This window comes from Salvia hispanica, chromosome 4 (genome assembly GCF_029641045.1).
Source record: "Salvia hispanica isolate PSC_SH4W2 chromosome 4, Shi_PSC_v1, whole genome shotgun sequence".
Taxonomy (NCBI): domain Eukaryota; kingdom Viridiplantae; phylum Streptophyta; class Magnoliopsida; order Lamiales; family Lamiaceae; genus Salvia; species Salvia hispanica.
The window spans coordinates 38,539,709-38,557,097 of record NC_142695.1 but is presented as its reverse complement, the minus strand read 5'-3'; the positions used below and the strand labels follow the sequence as shown (position 1 = coordinate 38,557,097).

The 17,389-nt window shown below is 34.2% G+C and overlaps 2 protein-coding genes and 1 pseudogene across 3 annotated transcripts; 2 read left to right on the top strand and 1 right to left on the bottom strand.

Moving 5' to 3' along the window:
• The first annotated feature begins 32 nt into the window (after window positions 1–32).
• Window positions 33–4,117, top strand: LOC125195103 (putative transcription factor bHLH041). The gene is made up of 8 exons (XM_089056722.1): window positions 33–151; window positions 246–353; window positions 440–557; window positions 808–822; window positions 2,248–2,310; window positions 2,676–3,044; window positions 3,129–3,500; window positions 3,899–4,117. Exons 1-8 carry the CDS (start codon window positions 33–35, stop codon window positions 4,007–4,009), a joined length of 1,275 nt encoding a protein of 424 aa, XP_088912848.1. The 3' UTR covers window positions 4,010–4,117.
• A 4,864-nt stretch (window positions 4,118–8,981) lies between these two features.
• Window positions 8,982–11,763, top strand: LOC125197169 (ABC transporter E family member 2-like; annotated as a pseudogene). Its single transcript, XR_016128925.1, has 8 exons — window positions 8,982–9,110; window positions 9,187–9,276; window positions 9,346–9,699; window positions 9,774–9,969; window positions 10,056–10,241; window positions 10,327–10,596; window positions 10,681–10,926; window positions 11,008–11,763. The product of XR_016128925.1 is annotated as an ABC transporter E family member 2-like (transcript).
• A 263-nt stretch (window positions 11,764–12,026) lies between these two features.
• Window positions 12,027–16,260, bottom strand: LOC125196546 (BTB/POZ domain and ankyrin repeat-containing protein NPR1-like). The gene is made up of 4 exons (XM_048095109.2): window positions 15,490–16,260; window positions 14,012–14,759; window positions 12,877–13,077; window positions 12,027–12,559 (listed from the first exon to the last, which is right to left on the bottom strand). Exons 1-4 carry the CDS (start codon window positions 16,024–16,026, stop codon window positions 12,285–12,287), a joined length of 1,761 nt encoding a protein of 586 aa, XP_047951066.1. The 5' UTR covers window positions 16,027–16,260; the 3' UTR covers window positions 12,027–12,284.
• Window positions 16,261–17,389: the final 1,129 nt, after the last annotated feature.

Below are 17,389 nucleotides of genomic sequence, written 5' to 3'. Positions count from 1 at the left end.
TAGGAAGAGAAGGGTTTGTGAAAAGCTTCATTATGGAATCCATCTTTCTCCTCGGTGAAGCTCAGCGCGCCGCCTTTCTCCGCCATACAATGCAGTCCTTTCCATCTACTACTTACATTTGCCTCTGGTCTTATTCACTCCTCCCATCCAGGTCGCATAAATATATCTTCATCTTCGTCGTCATCCTTCATATATATGTGCTGATTTTATATATAATTGACAAAATTGTATGGACATGCATGCAGTTGTTTGCTATTTCTTGATGGATTTTATGATGAAGAGAAAATTGGGAACGTTGCTTCTACAAGGCTTTTCAGTGCATATTGCGGATCAGTTAAGTACGTCGATAACAAGTATATTTGCAACTAAATTATTAAAGTTATAGTAGAAATATATCCCTTTCTTAGATTATTGTTTTGCATACATATTAATTTATCAGGTGGTTGCCTGGATTAACTTCCATAAACAACGTCCCTTACATGGAGGTGGACGTTGATTACCTCCTAACGACGATGCTAATTACAAGTGAAAACGCAGCCCAGCTGCAATTCTACCAGGTATGTATATACACTACATTACTCGTGCTTTAAAATATTCCTACTACGATTTTTATCTTCTTTTTTTTGGAATGGTTAAATTAACATAAACTTAAAGGTCGCGCCACAAAAGACTCAAACCTGAGACCTTTGGCCTCAAGCATTATCCATCTAGGCATCTACCGCTTGGCCAACTCACGCACACTGATTTTTATCTATTTTTTGGTACTGCTTATAATCATGTGTTTTGTTTGTGTTGTTGATCAAACAGGTAGCTGGGATTAAGGTTAGCTTTCTTCAAATCATGTTTATTTATAATCACTCAACCTAATCTAACCAATCATTTTTTTAATATTTAATTAATTTTTATTTTTTCTACATTATCAATATTCATTATACATTATTTATTTGATAGTTTATCACTCCCAATCATTTCATTATATTCCATACTTTTTATTTTATTTTTAATAATTAATTAATTAAAACATGATATTATTGCAAAAGTTATAAAATAACAAAAAAATAATAAACTAAACAAAACTAAATAAATAAACAAAAAATTATAAATTACAACTGTTGAAATACAAAATTAATTATATGCAATTAATGCTAAAAGCATATGCTGAAAATTAAATATTCAATTGCGATTTCTGAATTAGTGCTCAAAACATATGGTTTGAGAGCTTTTCTACTAGGAAGTTGCTGGACATTATTTTTCATATAAAAAGTTAGCAATTCTGTTAGTAGAATATATACCAAATCTTCATTCTCTTCTCCATTTTCACTTTGACAATTATTTTGTCCACGTCGATCTTGTATAAATTCAGTTAGATCACAATAGTTCAGATACATATTTTTTTCATTTTTCACTATCATATTATGCATGATTTGCGAGCAATTATAAATTTTAACATGGACATTTCATCAAAACAAAAAGAGCTTACAAGCTCGTTCAACATCTTTAAAGACAGACACATGATGTTGAGTAAACAACTTATGCTAATGAACTAGAGTAAGAAATTGTAGAATAGAAGAAGTAAATACATATGGAGAAAAAAAAAAGCGTTTTTTTTTTGTGTAATACTATATTAAATTAGGTCTCTATTTATATAGGGGATGAAAAATTATGAATTTTGATACTCCATCCATCCAAAAAAATATCATCAAATGTTTCCATTTTGATTTATCCAAAAATTAGTCTCATCAAAAAACAAAAACTTTTTTCTCAAGTGATTATCCTTATTTATATTCCTACTTGTTTCAAACTTAAAATTTATCAACTTTTTTTTTCTCTCTTCTAATTAATTTTTTTTTTCACTCTTTCTTTTATTTTACGTACTTTTTTGCCTTTTTCTTTTACTTTATTAATTTTTCATTAAAAATTCGTATTGTTCATGTATAGGAATATTTTTGGTGGACGAATAAGAGATATTTTTTATATGAATTTGATATAATAAGTAAAAGATATTTAAATAATAGTAAATAAAATATATATTAACCAATAAAATTATGACAAATGACAAGACCTCATTAGTTAATAAAAAAGTGAATTGAAAGACCATTTGGTCTTATTTGGCCAGCCGGCCGACCACGCTCTAGGACTAGGGGTACGGAGAGAGTAATCATTGAGCATTTTTTCTTTTTCTTTTTTTCATTGAGATTGAGGGTAGAGAGTCTCCAATAAACATGGTCATATGTTTAATTATTACAGACCGTCGTGTTTATGGGCTGCGCCGCCGGAGAGATTGAACTAGGCTTCTCAACTAAGCCTCCGGTAATGTGATGTACATGTACTTCTACTACTCCCTCCGTTTCTTCATAGTTGAGGCGAAACTTTTCGGCACGAAGTGTTAGAAAAGAATGTTAGGTGTGTTAAATAAATAGATAAAAAAGTAAGAGAGAGGGAAAGATAAAGAGAATAAAGTATAACGTGAATAAAGTAGAGAGAGTAAGTAAGAAAGAGAAAAAAACTACCATATATAGAAATGATTCAAATATGAAGAAACTTTCAGAAATGAAAAAATGACTCAACTACGAAGAAACGGAGGGAGTATTTTTTTTTTTAGTTTTTCCTTCCCTTTACTTCCTCTCCCTCTCTCTCTCTCTCTCTTAGTCAATAATTATGATCCCATTTTTAAGGTGAATCTGCAATCGGAGATTCAAAGCCGGTTTCATCTTCATTCCCCGGAGCAAATAGCTTCTTCATCATCATCAGTAGACATTCCATTTATTAGCACTCATCACTCCTTAATCCAAACAGAAGAAGAGCAGCAAGTGATGACTACTCCTCCCTCTGCCTTTACAAGATATTATCAACCTGAACCACTTATAGTTGCTTCTACTCATCGCAACTCCAACAGCCTATTCGCCAGATCTCTTTCCTTCTTCAGAAACCTAAATGCCAGGAACAGCTTGCAGATGCACCATGCAATCACAGAAAGAAGACGACGACAGAAGCAAAGCCATAGCTTCCATATTCTAAGACATTTAGTCCCTCAAGTTTCTAAGGTATATATATATTGGAAACTTTGACCTAAATTTTTTCTTCTTCATTTTTAAATTGTGGATCCAACTTTTTTTTTCCAAATACAGAAGGACAATGCGTCGCTTCTTAGCGAAACAGCTGAGTATTTAAGGTCAATGAGATCACAATTGGGAGAGCTCGAAACGAGAAATGCTATATTGGAAATGCAACTCTCCTCAGCTCCAAGAGAAGAATTAGGGTCAAGTAGTCAAAGGGTGAGTGTGGAGATGATGGCTCCATCATCAACGTCACGAGCGCGATTATTGGATTTGAGAATTAGTTTGAGATCAAGAGAATGCAGCTTGTCGGATTTGGTTGCTCGGGTTTTGGGACTATTGAAACAGCAGGGAAGAAAAGTGAGCTTGGTATCTCTAAAATCCAATACCAGGTTTGTTGAATCACTTCCGGTTCATGGCCTAGTCCTCAGATACAAGGTTGAGGTAATGTATTTCCCATTTCTATAATTTTTTAATGGGGTAATAGTCAATTAAATCACGAAGTTTAGTCAAATTCTGGTTTGATTTATCTGATATCAACATTAACATTGAGTTAGTCTACATAAATACTCTCTCTGTCCCATGTTACTTGCACTGTTGCTTTTCGGCTCGTAACAAACTCCTTACACTATTTATAGTTAAGTTAGAATTAATGCATTTAATTAATATGTTAGTTTAAGTTAAGAGGTCCTTTATTAAGTGATGTTTCATTATACTTAAAATTCTAATTTTATTACATGAAAAAATCAATCGCAAATTTACTGCCTAAAATGAAAAGTGCGAGTAACAAGGGACGGAGGGAGTACTATATCATTTGTAATTTGAATTTGGATTATGTGTAGGGTGATGAATTTGACGAGTCTGGTTTCCAAGAAGCAGTGAGAAGAGTTGTTGATGACACCCATTCCCACATCTGCAGTTCCAACCACATCGATGCAATCATGGATTTTTAGGGCAGCAAAGCCTAATTTTCCCTCATGATCCACTATAGTTAGTTGTCCCTTATTTATTAAAGTAAAAAAAGATATTCTTTAGAATAACGATAAACAACCAAAAAAGATTATACTATTAATAATTTGATGTGTTAATTATATATTAAAATAATAAATATAGTTAGTGGACAAGATAAAAAGACTTGATTAGTCTTCAGCCTCATTTTCAATTTTTATTTTTTATTTTTTTATATTTGAATTGCCTCTATATTACTTTTCAAATTTAAATTAAAGTATGCATTAATAATATTTTATGGTTAAAAAGTAAAAAATTTACACACAAATCATTAATATATGACCACAATATTATGCATATTCAATATACTACATATGCGTCCATATATTTTAATTAAATGCATAAATAAATCGATTTTTTTCATATAAATCAATTTTTTATTGTACAAAATTTGGTCACATATATTTATTGTTCTTTTTATTCTCTCATTGTTTAGTTGTTTCACTTTGGACCGCAAATCATTTCCACCCTGTAAATCTTCCCCATGGCACGATGCCATTTCATGAAATTACGTACGTAAGTCATTCCTAAAGCCTAAATAGACGTTATTTCCATATTCTTTTGAAAAAAATTTATATATTTTTAAAATATTGTACCGAGTCAGAGTGAAACAATTATTTATGGACAGGGAATGTTAAAAAGTAAATTTATATATGAGTGATGAATTGGTAACTAATTAGCAATCTCAAATTAAGATTAAATCTTAGTCATTAGATTAGAAGATCTAGTGGTTGAAATAATGCCACATGGATTATATTTTTAATTAAGAAAATTAATAAATAAAATTAGAGAGTATTAATGGCAATTCCCTCTCATTAAAATCATCTTAAAACTTTAAATTTACGTAACTCTCTCGATTGAAATTATTTTTTCGCAAAAAATATATTAAATTAAAGATAATTTTATAAGGATTCCAACGAGATCTCAATTGCATATGTTCCGACGACGTTCGGATGATGAAATTTGATATTTTTTATTTTAGTTTTCGTAAATGTTGATAACCAAATTTTTATCAACAAATACATCAAAAAATGTCAATAAAATCATGTAAAAATCTCAATAAATATGTGTTGATATTTTTTTGTACTAGTGTTGATATTCTTATGTCATATTGTTGATAGTTGTAATACACTATGTTGATATAAAAAAACATTCACGAAAATTATCATATGATAACATAATGACGATATTACCCTTTTGTTGATATTTTGTCTACTATTTATTGAGATTCGTAAGATTTAATCTCATCCACTCATTTTAAAATCTAAAAGTGGAGATTTGGTATTGATTTTGGATTAGGATGCTATAAGCATTAGAATATAACCCTTTCAATTTTATATTATTTGAGAAAGAAACGCACTTTGTGTTGGAATCTTTATAACCTAGCTATATGTAAGTGATAAACCTGTATATATGACGATCTTAACGTATAAGTTGAGATGATGTACAATTTAAGTTTAGATTTCGAACTTCAGTAGGCTAACTAGTCGAAAGAAATCTTACGTACAACATGCAGCTGAGCAACTAAAATTACGAAGGAATGGCTTTTCTTTTTAAAAGAAGAAAAAAGGGTAAAATATGGTAGTCTGACGCAAGGTATTTTAATTGCAAGGCCACAATTTGAGGAGGTTTAACTGTAATAAGATAGACACGCAGAATGTGCTGTGATGTATTGATTGTAACGTTGAGGTTTGTTAATCGCCAAAATTTCTTGCATGAATTAAACTAAGCAGCTATCACAATGACGAGTAATACTAATTACTAAATGTGCTTTAGAAGATTTAACAAACACCGAATTTCAACTTTATTGAAGATATATGTGAATAGTAATACACATGGTGCATGCCTCTGCAAAATTCAGGAGATTACAAGTGTTGTTTGAAAAAATATTAGGAGATTTATAAGTCAAAGTCATAAATATATAGTCCTAAGCATCCTTTCTATTGCAATCAGCGTTACAACATTCATGGTGAAGATTCAGTAAAATACAGCAGTGTCAACAACGTTGATCTCAGTCCATCATATTCAAATGTTAAAAGTGTTGAGTTCATTAAACTCAATTACTTTCAAAATTAAGAAATGGCTTGGTGAAGGTTATGTAGCAGCAGCATCATCCAAAGAATTTGTGGTGCTATTTCGTGGATGAAACTTTATCTCTTCGTGGCTAAATGGAAGCCACGATCCATCTACATCATTAGGCGGTGAGTTTTGAGGATAATATTGGATGTCTATCTAATGAAGTAAATGATGGCATTATCTATGTATGATCAAAAGTAGGACACTTAGTGTAAGTGTGTCATCTAGTTAGCAAATATTGACTTTGTTTTCAACTTTATTTACCTATAAATAGCTTAGTTGGTGCTCATTGTAACACATCAAATATTAGAATCAAGAGTGAGTAAAAAGAGAGCCATAGCTCATAAATAAAGAGAAAGAAACTTTGTAGCGCTGAAGCATCTCCTTTTGTGTGTATTTTGAATACATTCTTTGTGAGAAGTTTAATTTCTCTTATCTTCCCTATTATATCCTTGAGTGTTTTATATTTTGTGTCAAATATTCAACAAATCTGGTAATAGAACATCAACTAAGCTATTTATAGGTAAATAAAGTTGAAAATAAAGTCAATATTTGCTAGCTAGATTACACACTTACACTACTTGTCCTACTCTCGATCATACATAGATGACGCCATCATTTACTTAATTACCTAATATGTGCAGATGGACCGTGGCTTAAGATAAAGTTTCATCCACAAAATAGCATCACAAATTTCTTTGGATGATGCAGCTGCTATATAATCTCCAACAGCTATTTCTATTTCTTAGTTTTGAAGTAATTGAGTCTAATAAACTCAACATCCTCTCTTAAACTCAATTCTCCAAGGTCTTCATTTCATGTACGATCTTCAATCTTCTAAAAATATCGTGATTTCAAATACGATCTTCAATCTTCTAAAAATATCGTGCCTCAATATATTTGCAATTTGATATTGTGACTTGCAATACACCAACTTCACATCATATTTGTTCACGTACTCCCGAATAAAATGATAGCGGGTATCAATATGCTTTCTTCTTTTATGGAACACTGGATTCTTCGCAAAGTGCTATGACGGACTTGTTATCAACATATATCTCCGTCAGGCCTTTTTGTGCAAATCCCAAAAATTGGGTAAGTTTCTCAACCAAATGGAATGACACACCGTTGAACTTGCTGCAACATGCTCAGCTTCACATGTTGAGGGTGTCACTATAGCTTTTTTCTTTAAAGATCGAGTAAGACAACATCTCCAATATAAAAATATAAAAACAGTAGCTGATAGTGCTTTTTCTTTCAGCTCGACGGAGATATATGTTGATAACAAGTCCGCCATAGCACTTTGCGAAGAATCCAGTGTTCCATGTAAGAAGTAAGCATATTGATACACGCTATCATTTTATTCAGGAGCATGTGTACAAACATGACATGGAGTTGGTGTATTGCAAGTCACAAGATCAAGTTACGGATATATTTACGGAACTACTAAATCACGACGTGTTTAAAAGATCTATGATTATGCTTGAAATGAAGACTTGAAGAATTGAGTCTAAGGAAGGACGTTAAACTCAATTACTTCAAAATTAAGAAGTAGCTTGGTGGAGGTCACGTTGAAGCTGCATCAACCAAATATTCTGTTGATGTTATTGTGTGGATGAAAGTTTATCTCTTCGTGACTAAATGAAAGCCACGCTCCATCTACATCATTAGGCGGTGAATTTTGGGGATAATATTGGATGTCATCATCTATGTAAATCAAGAGTGGGACACGTAATGTAAGTGTGTAATCTAGCTAGCAAATATTAACTTTGTTTTTAACTTCATTTACCTATAAGTAGCTTAGTTGGTGCTCTTTGTAACTGATCAAATATTAGAATCAAGAGTGAGTAAGAAATGAGCTACGGCTCATTGATAAAGAGAAATAAACTTTGTAGTGCTGAAGTACCTCATTTGTGTGTATTTTGTATACATCCTTTGTGAGAAGTTTAATTGCACTTAATCCTCCATATTATATCCTTGAGTGTCCTATATTTTGTGTCAAATATCCAACAAAAAGTACACTCTATTAACATCGGTTGGCAGTCAATAAACGCAAGCTTTAAGCTCATTAGAACCAGCAATGCACGCACAGAAACACCAACTACATAAAAGCATAAAAGCAGTGAATAAGCGATTCATAAGCTAGTAAATCTTAGATATCTCTAGGCAGAAAGTATAAATTTATTTTGGAATTTTTTTTGGAATCTTACACCATGTTGACATTGTGATGAGATCAAAATCTTGAAATTTTACATTGTGTTGATACTGTGTTAAAATATTTAAAGTTTGTACTCCCTCCGTTACATAGTAATGAGGGCGTTTCTTTTGAACACGGAGATTAAGAAAAATTGTATTAGGTGAGTTAAGTAAAGAGAGAATAAAGTGGAATATGAAAAAAGTAGAGAGATGAAGAGAGAAAAAAAGTAAGAGAGTGTAAAGTAGGTGTGGCAAAATGTGTTGACTTTTACTAAAAACGGAAATGACTCTATTATTATATATGGAATGTTTTTGGCAAAATGACTCTATTACAATATTAGAATTTGTATTTTATTATTACATGTCTATTTTATAACGTATCATATTTCTATAGTTAAGGAAATTTCATTAATGGTGATTAAGTATATTTTGAACGGTTATTCACAGAGGCTGGCCATTGAAATTCTCTTGATTTTGAATTACGATTTCTCTTGATTTTGATTTCAAGTTTAAATATTGATGAACAGAGAGAGATACGCGCATCCCCATCGCCTCCCATAAGGATACAACCCATCGTCATTGCTCAGGTTTCTTCTGTTCAACTGCACTTTCATACGCAACTTGCTTGCTTTCTAATTTCTCCAACATTTTCACAGATTACCTATACCGAGACCTGGCCAAGTTCTGGGCATCGTGGGACGAAATGGCATTGGGAAATCCACTGCCATCCAACTTTTATCTGGGAGGATCAAACCTAACTTGGGACGCTTTGATGTAACTTTCTTCACCTATTCATTCACCTTCCCTTCCTTCTTGTTCTTTTTTTAAAAAGTTTTTTTCTTCTTTATAGGATCCTCCTGGATGGCAAGAAATTATAAATTTCTTTCAAGAATCTGAGCTGCACAATTACTTCAATAGTTTTGTTAAAGATAAATTGAAGGTTTTAGCTAGCTCATGTTGCTACAATGTTTTGCCCTTGTTAATACTCATTCATCGCATTTATTCTCAGGCATCCATCAAGCCCCAGCACATCAATCGCATCCCTAACCTTCTTCAAGGCAATCGCAAGCCTAAAGTAATCCAAGGCAAAATTGGCGCTAAAGTTATTCTACTTTACCGCAACGTTGGCCAATTTCTTACTCAGGCAGATGAGAGAAATATGAACAGGAACTTGCAGCTGACCTTGACTTGATTCATGTTATGGACCGTAATGTGGGAAATTTATCGGGTGGAGAGCTTCAGAAGTTTGCAATACTCTACGTAATGCAGATATCTATTTGTTTGATGAACCATCGGGCTATCTTGATGTTAAACAAAGATTAAAAGCTGCCCGAGTCATCCGATCCTTGCGTCAACCTAATATGTTGGTGATCGATGTTCATTTTTTCCTGTTAACTGTCCAAGTATGAGAATCTTACTTGTCATCTTTGTTTTCAGCTATGTGATTGTGGTAGAGCATGATCCTTGTGTGCTTGATTATTTGTCGGACTTCATATGCTGCCTATATGGGAGACCTGGTAAATATGGGGCTGTTACTCTTCCATTCTCTGTCAGACAAGGAATTAATATTTTCCTTGCTGGATTTGTGCCAAATGAAAATTTTACATTTAGAGGTGAATCTCTAACATTTGATGTAAGTCCTATTTTATTTCTGCTAACATGTCGTACTAGTATTTGGGCAACTGAGATGTCAATAACCGTATAATCTACTTCTCTCAGGTTGCTGAAACTCCACAAGAAAGTGCCGAGGAAAGTGAAACATGTGCAAGACATAAGTATCCAAGCATGACTAAGACTAATGGAAACTTCAGGCTCAAGGTTGAAGAGGGTGAATTCACTGATTCTCAAATTATTGTACTGCTTGGAGAAAATGGGACGGGAAAGTCAACCTTCCTACAGATGCTGGTACATTGTTGCGTCGTTTGTTCACTTGTAATGAACATGTTAATTTTGTTTATTATGCTGAAAATGTAGTCCTTTCAAATGTTAGGCTGGCTTGATGAAGCCTGATTCAGTAGAAGGCTCAGATTCGGAAATTCCAGACTTCAAATTCTCTTACAAGCCACCAAAAATGCGTACTAAATTTGAGTGTAACGAGAGAAGTGTGTTGCATACAAACATTCCTGATTCATATATGGATCCTCAGTTTGTATCCAATGTGATGAAACCACTATTGATTGAAAAATTGATGGATAAAAAGATGGTGAATCTTTCTTGTGGGGAATTACAGAGGGTTGGCCTTACTCTTTGTCTTGGAAAGGTGAGGTCCCTAGTGAATAATTTGTGTGTTTTTTTGGTGTTTTGCTTGTCATTTTACACTTATTTTCTTTTGGCATGGCTGCAGCCAGCTGATTTATACTTGATAGACGAGCCAAGTGCATTTCTTGACTCAGAGCAGCGTATTGTTGCTTCAAAAGTCATAAAGAGATTCATACGTCAAGCGAAGAAGCCTGCATTTGTTGTGGAGCATGATTTCATCATGGCAACATACCTTGCTGATAGAGTGATTGTGTACGAGGGAGAGCCATCGATTGATTGTGTTGCAACTTCACCTCAATCCCTTTTGACTGGAATGAACCTCTTCTTATCTGTAAGCCATATCACATCCATTTTTACTGACGTTCTTCCATGATGGCATGGTTAACCAGTAACCCATTTTTCCGATATGTAGCACCTGGATATCACATGCCGAAGGGACCCCACAAATTTCCGGCCTAGAATGAACAAACATGAGTCGGCTGAGGATCTGGAGCAGCAGTCCACTGGATATCACTATTATATGGATGACTAACTTGCGGCAATATGCTCCCTCTTGGCTCTATACATCCACCTTCTTCGTGGACCACATTCACATCCACATCCACATCCACTACATCGTCAACAACAGCTGTCATATCTTCATAAAAGTACACCATCTCCCACTCGTCTGAGGAAGAACCATTTATCGGAGGAGGGAGCAGAGAGGAAGACGACGAGGAAAAAAGGCCCGACCACGTGGACCAACTCATTGGAGTGGAGTGGAGTGGCAGAGTCAGATTAGAGGGGTTTGGGTTTAGAAGGATCGATGTGTTGGCGGTGCTTTTGTCTATAAACGTTTATTGCACACACTCAGGCCCAGAGGATCTTAAAAACCCCATCCAGGCCCTACCTCTTTTTTTCACTCTTGAATTGCGTGATACGTTTTCGTTTACTTTTGTTAGGATCCATTTATTTTTTTTCAACTTATTACTCTCTCCGTCCCACAAAAGATGTCACACTTTCCTTTTTAGTTTGTCCCACAAAAAATGTCACATTTTCCTTTTTGGAAAAAGTTCTCTCTCACATGAATATAAAAATTATATTTCTCTCTCCAACCAAACCTCCTAAAATACCGTGTCGTTCCACAAATGTGACATCTTTTGTGGGACGGAGGGAGTACTATTATATGGCAGCTCATGTTTATTACGCTATTATCGTTTTTTTTTCAATATTTCATTTTGACTTGGCAGATGGTGAACTAAACGTGACATGGCATAAACAAGATAGAGTTACCCAAAATTAAAATGAATAAATAAAAGGAGCTACGGTCACAGAAAAATCCAAATTACTAGTATATGACATACCCAACATTTGTTTCCTAACGATCACAGAACCACAACGACAGGCATTCTGATAAGTGATAATCACCGTTTAACAAGACAAGCACAATAATTCGTAGTAATTCAGTGTCCCATTAGTCACACAGTATTAATGTGTTATTGTACACAATGTAAACAGTTACAAAGTATTTATAGGATATGGACATTCTTCTATGCTCACTATTTAAGAGGCGGTCACTAATAATCTAGAGAAAACGCTCTTATCTAAATCATCTAAATCTTATCATGTAAATTAATAAGGGTTTCAAAAAATATGATGCACAATCGGGGGAAGACCAAGAATACTTTTTAAAAACGGCCCGTATAAGTTTTAGCTTTTGGACGGGAGCGTACCATTTGGTCCCAAAATTACAGCAGATGGGGAAGACGATGACGAGGATATGTTCATTGTTCTGTTGAACTCTTCTTTGTCTTCTGAATATGCCTTGTTTAAAACCTCTTCTATTTCCATTCGCCGTTTCTTCTTCAAAGGGCAATCATCAGGGACACCATTCCCCAACTTAGCTATCTCAGGGTAATCATCTCTGTCCATGATCTTATTTAGCACAGCTGAACAACGGGGGAAGAATCGTTTCCCGAGTTCCACTGCATACATACAGAATGATAAAATACACAAGTTTGCTAGTCAACACATAAAATCCAGTGTATCCTAGCTCAAAATGCAAACAGAAACACATTTGCTATTTATTCTATCAATGCATAATTATATTTACAACATCAAACTCCCTCTACTTGAAGAAACTTTGCTCACGACTTATTTACATGCCAAATGTAATTGTATGCTAAAGATTATTGCAGTACAGATATAGGTCTCTGCATTATCTAAATTTGAATTGTTTTCCAGTTAACATGATTAGTCAACCTAAAGTCTACCAAAAGAAAATAAGTAAGCAGCAATATACCAGTTTTGGACAGGGCTCTCAGCCTATCCAAATGTTCCTCTTTGATCTTAAAAGGTGCTTCATTCAAGTCAACCTCCGTCCTTGGAGAACCAGCAGTATTCGTTTTTATTCCATTTAAATGGAATTCAGATGTTTCATCAACTTGAGCAATATCCATGGCAACTTTAGCTTCCATGGGAAAAAGGAGGCTGGCCAATGCAACTGAAAGATCAACCATCAGTTTTAACTACCACCATCATAGTCGACAAGCTAATGAGAGATGCACAAACTATAAACACGCAATGTACAACTTCGAATTTACAAGACTTCTGAAAAACACAAAGCATCTCTTTGACTAATGAGTCTAATGACAACACAAACCCTATCAGCCAATATTGTCTACATACCAAGATATAAGCAATAGTCTCTTTGTTCTTAAAATAATGCAATGCAGGTACTAACCATGTAAATTTAGATTTCAATGGTTATAAATCTTGCTTTACATTGGGGAGAAAATAAGTGGATGCTACTTACTTACATTACATTCAGTCTGCAGTATTATAACACAGCATGGTCCGAAATGTGCTTCGGGTATACTCAGATATTAGGTTAGAAATGTAAGCAATTACAGTGCAGTCAAAAGCAATATTATTCTTCATTGCAGAATATTTTCACATATTTACCTGAATTAAGTTAAATAAAGAATCAGTTGGTTTGATTAACTAGTTTAATGAAACACCATATACCAATTTAGTTAGAAAGAGAAAATTCACACAATCTTCAGGCAACTATGTATCACAATTATAAATATACAATTCCAATTTAACTCCATGAGCAGTAGATGGATGCTACAAAAACGATCATCCCTATACTTAGAAGTTTACTTCCCTACTATCATTAAAAACAGGACTGTCAAACTCAGTCTGTTCATGTATCAAAATTCTTATTAGTAATTTTATCTATTATTCTTTTTAGTTTATCTTATCGGTTTACCTCTCTTCGTCTTTCCTCTCTTTCTATTTCGTCCCTTCACTTTCTCATCACCTTCTACTTCTCCAAACCCTACCAGTACAACTCAACCACTGCCAACCACTCAACCCCCAAACAAAAGTAGGAACTCTAACTCAAAAGGATGTATCCGAACTAATAGAGTTACCTCTGTTTTCAAGATAAAGTAACTTGTTGCGTAAATCATCACCAGCCATAGCAAGAGACATTGAAGCTTCTCCCAGTAATGAATCTCGTCTCTCAGCTTGGTCCAAGATCTCTATGCACAACCGATCCTTTGGAGTAGCTTTTCCCTCTTCCGTAGTTACATAATAATCAATAGCCTTTGTAAGCCTCTTAGAGATCTGAAGGGCTTTTCTGCCATCTGAAGTGAGATCAGATGGTCTAGCACCCTTAGTCAACAGAGATACAATTATTTTTGGGTCTTTTCTCATTGCAGCAACATGAAGCACGGTGTATCCCCTCGGATTTCGGAGATTTATGTCAGCAATTGCTAGGTCAAGGAGCTCTGCTGTGGTTTTTGAGTCGCAGTAAGCAACTGCATAATGCAACGCAAATGCATCATCTAGATCAGTGCGCTCTTCTTTAAGTAGCATCCGGACTAACTCAACATCATCAGAATCTAAAGCTCGGTGTATTCTCTTAACATGTTTATCTGGGACAATGTTGCTTACACGTGACTGTAATCCAAGTTCTGTCCGAGAGTCATTAATTCGTTTCACAAGGTGCTGAGGTAATGTTTTATCAAGAGTTATGATATCAAGATCTGACTTGACAATAATCTCAATGGACCTCCTAAGCAAACTTTCACACAATGGACCACACACATTTGCAACTGATAAAACCATCGATACATCATCTGCTGTAGCCTTGTCAATAATGTCCATCAGGTTACTCTGTAAGGAAGTTTAAGATTAAATAGATATGATACCAAGAGAGGGAAAAGAAATTCTAGATATTCATCCTGCATTGAACTTTAGAATAGCTAGCCTTGCTTTCTTGTTGTACATACTTATGTAACAATGCCTAAACAAGTTTAGTATAATGTAAAATTGTTTTTTGCCTTCAACTTTTAATACTTATTCTGTTTTTAAATCAATTTATTAGGGCAGTTCCAACTTCCAACTGCCAAAAATGTTCTTTATCAGACACTACTGGTTTAAACTAGAAGCCGTTATGCGTGCTCAAACTGAGATTGCACTCGTACTTTGCCACCTTATTTGATATTAACCTGACTTCCTGAAATCAAAATACTCCCTCATCTCACCGCCAAATGAAAATGTTTTATTTGCAAAAATAAACATGAATGAAGTAAATAGATCCGTGCTCAATATGGAATGAAGCTGCTTACTGATACGAGAGAGCATTGATTACATCAATATTCAGTCAATCAACAAGAGGAACACAAGAACAACCTGCAGCTAGTGGAGTATCAACCACTTCTAGTTTTAAACAAAATGAAAACACTTGTACGAGGCTCATTAATGCTAACTTGATTTGGTCAATTATTTCTAGACAAAACTGTTCTTATCCAGTACATAACATCCTGATAGATCAATTGCAAGCTTTATGCAATACAACCAATTTAACAATGAATTAACAATTAAAAAAAAAAAGATAAAATACCTGAAATCTGGTAACCAATTCATTGATCTGGAAGACAAATGAGGCATACATAACTTCCACCATGAACGCAACCGCAGGCCTACACGCCAAATGCGAGCACTCATCGTCAACACAAACACAAACATCCTTGGGTGAAACCCTAACTTTTCCACTATAGATGTAAGCAAGGACCGTCACCAGCGCCTCGTAGCCAACATCGCAATCCTTCAACACATCCTTCATCTCCAATTTCGCATCTCTTTTCAGATTCACAAACAAATTCTTAAAAAAAGAGCTCCTCGCCGACAATAAGCACCGGTGGATGGGAATCTCCCTACCGGAGGCGGAAACTAGCCGCGCGTCGGCGAAGAAATCGAAGTCCGGCGCCGACGCGTCGAATAGCATCGATTCGAGCGTGTCGGATAGGAGCTTGAGCGCGGCGACGTCCGGCGGAAATTGGTAGAGCGGCGGCGATGCATTGGAGACGCCGGCGCAGCACATGCTGATGCTGCCTCCGCTGAAGTCATTGGAGTCGGAGAAAACGGTTCGGCCGTCCATCTTGACCGAGTCGCTGCACAAAAAAACATGTATATCCGCAAAATTGCGGCGCTGATCTTCAGGGATAATTTCGCCGGGAACTCAATATTGAGCAACCGATTGCACCAATTGGATTGCACGCAAATGTATAAAACCTTTGATCCAGAGACGGGGGTTTTGGGTAGAGAGAGAAAACGTTTGGTCAGAAGAGAGAGAGTGGCATGACCATAATTTCTGAAGGTGACGTGATAATATTTTGCAATGAAATGTGGTAAGTAAGCTTCTGACGTTAAGAGATTACATCAGTTTTGCTGACTTTTCCAGTTAACATCTTTTATTTAAGTGTGAACCTTTAAAAATAGTATGGATAGTCCCTAAATTTATAAATAAATTGGTGTATGGTATTTTTTATTTTTTTATTGAAAATGTCCTTAAGACATAAAAAATATTTGTACACTTCATAAAATTAAATTATGTGAGTACTTGGACAAAATTTCCTTTATCTCTTTATAATATTAGATATAATATTTTTTTATAATTTGGGTACCCGAAATGATATCTTTCACTTCACTTTTTTCAATTAATTTATGTCAAATCTCCTTTCTCTCTTTTTTATTTAAAATTCTAGAAAGTAAAACATTAAAATAAAAAATACTATATGAAATTCTTAAATGTATTAGTTATAAAAATTTAAATTATAAATTTAATTATTAAAACAAATTAGCTAAATTTAACTTTGATTGTGGTTCAGTTATTTATTTAATATTAAAAATTATAAAATTAATTATTTAAATAATTTGTTACTAAGTGAGATAGTTAAAAGTAAAATATATACTAGACTAATTATAAAAAATAATCATATATAAATAATAAAGAATGTAAAACAAAAGTGATAAAGATTGGAGATAGTATCATAGCCAATACTCAGATACCCCAATATTATGAAAGTCCAAAAATATTATCTATGCCTTTGGAAGCATTTTTCGGTTGAAAATAGATCAAATAGTTGAAAAAAGTTAACATTTATGCATTTTTAAAAAAAATTCACATAAAATATTTCTGGTATCAAAATATGTGACCACAACACATCTATCAAAAAAAGCGTCACATGTTGTACGTAGTTTCGTACCATAGGCCAATTTTCAGCATCAAATTAATAATATGAGCCCAAATTAAATTACAATTTAAAGTTATGATGTTCTGGAAATAAGTTGAAATTGAGGCCATAAACTAGTGGGAGTAAAACATTATATGGACTATGGAGTAATAGAATCCACCATCCATGCTTTCTCTATCCGTGTGCGATACACAATTTTTGTATATGTAAATTATGTAGTGTCCAACAATTCCAATACACAATGAGTCCAAAAATTTTGTATGGGTT

Bases quoted from the DNA above. Each gene is read 5' to 3' on its own strand.
- LOC125195103 (XM_089056722.1), top strand. From the start codon at position 33: ATGGAATCCATCTTTCTCCTCGGTGAAGCTCAGCGCGCCGCCTTTCTC. The intron at 2,311-2,675 runs GTAATGTGATGT...CCCATTTTTAAG, and splicing joins GCTTCTCAACTAAGCCTCCG to GTGAATCTGCAATCGGAGAT. The intron at 3,045-3,128 runs GTATATATATAT...TTCCAAATACAG, and splicing joins TAGTCCCTCAAGTTTCTAAG to AAGGACAATGCGTCGCTTCT.
- LOC125196546 (XM_048095109.2), bottom strand. From the start codon at position 16,026: ATGGACGGCCGAACCGTTTTCTCCGACTCCAATGACTTCAGCGGAGGC. The intron at 13,078-14,011 runs GTAACTCTATTA...TTGATCTTTCAG, and splicing joins ACTTTATCTTGAAAACAGAG to TTGCATTGGCCAGCCTCCTT. The intron at 12,560-12,876 runs GTATATTGCTGC...GTATGTATGCAG, and splicing joins GAGAGCCCTGTCCAAAACTG to TGGAACTCGGGAAACGATTC.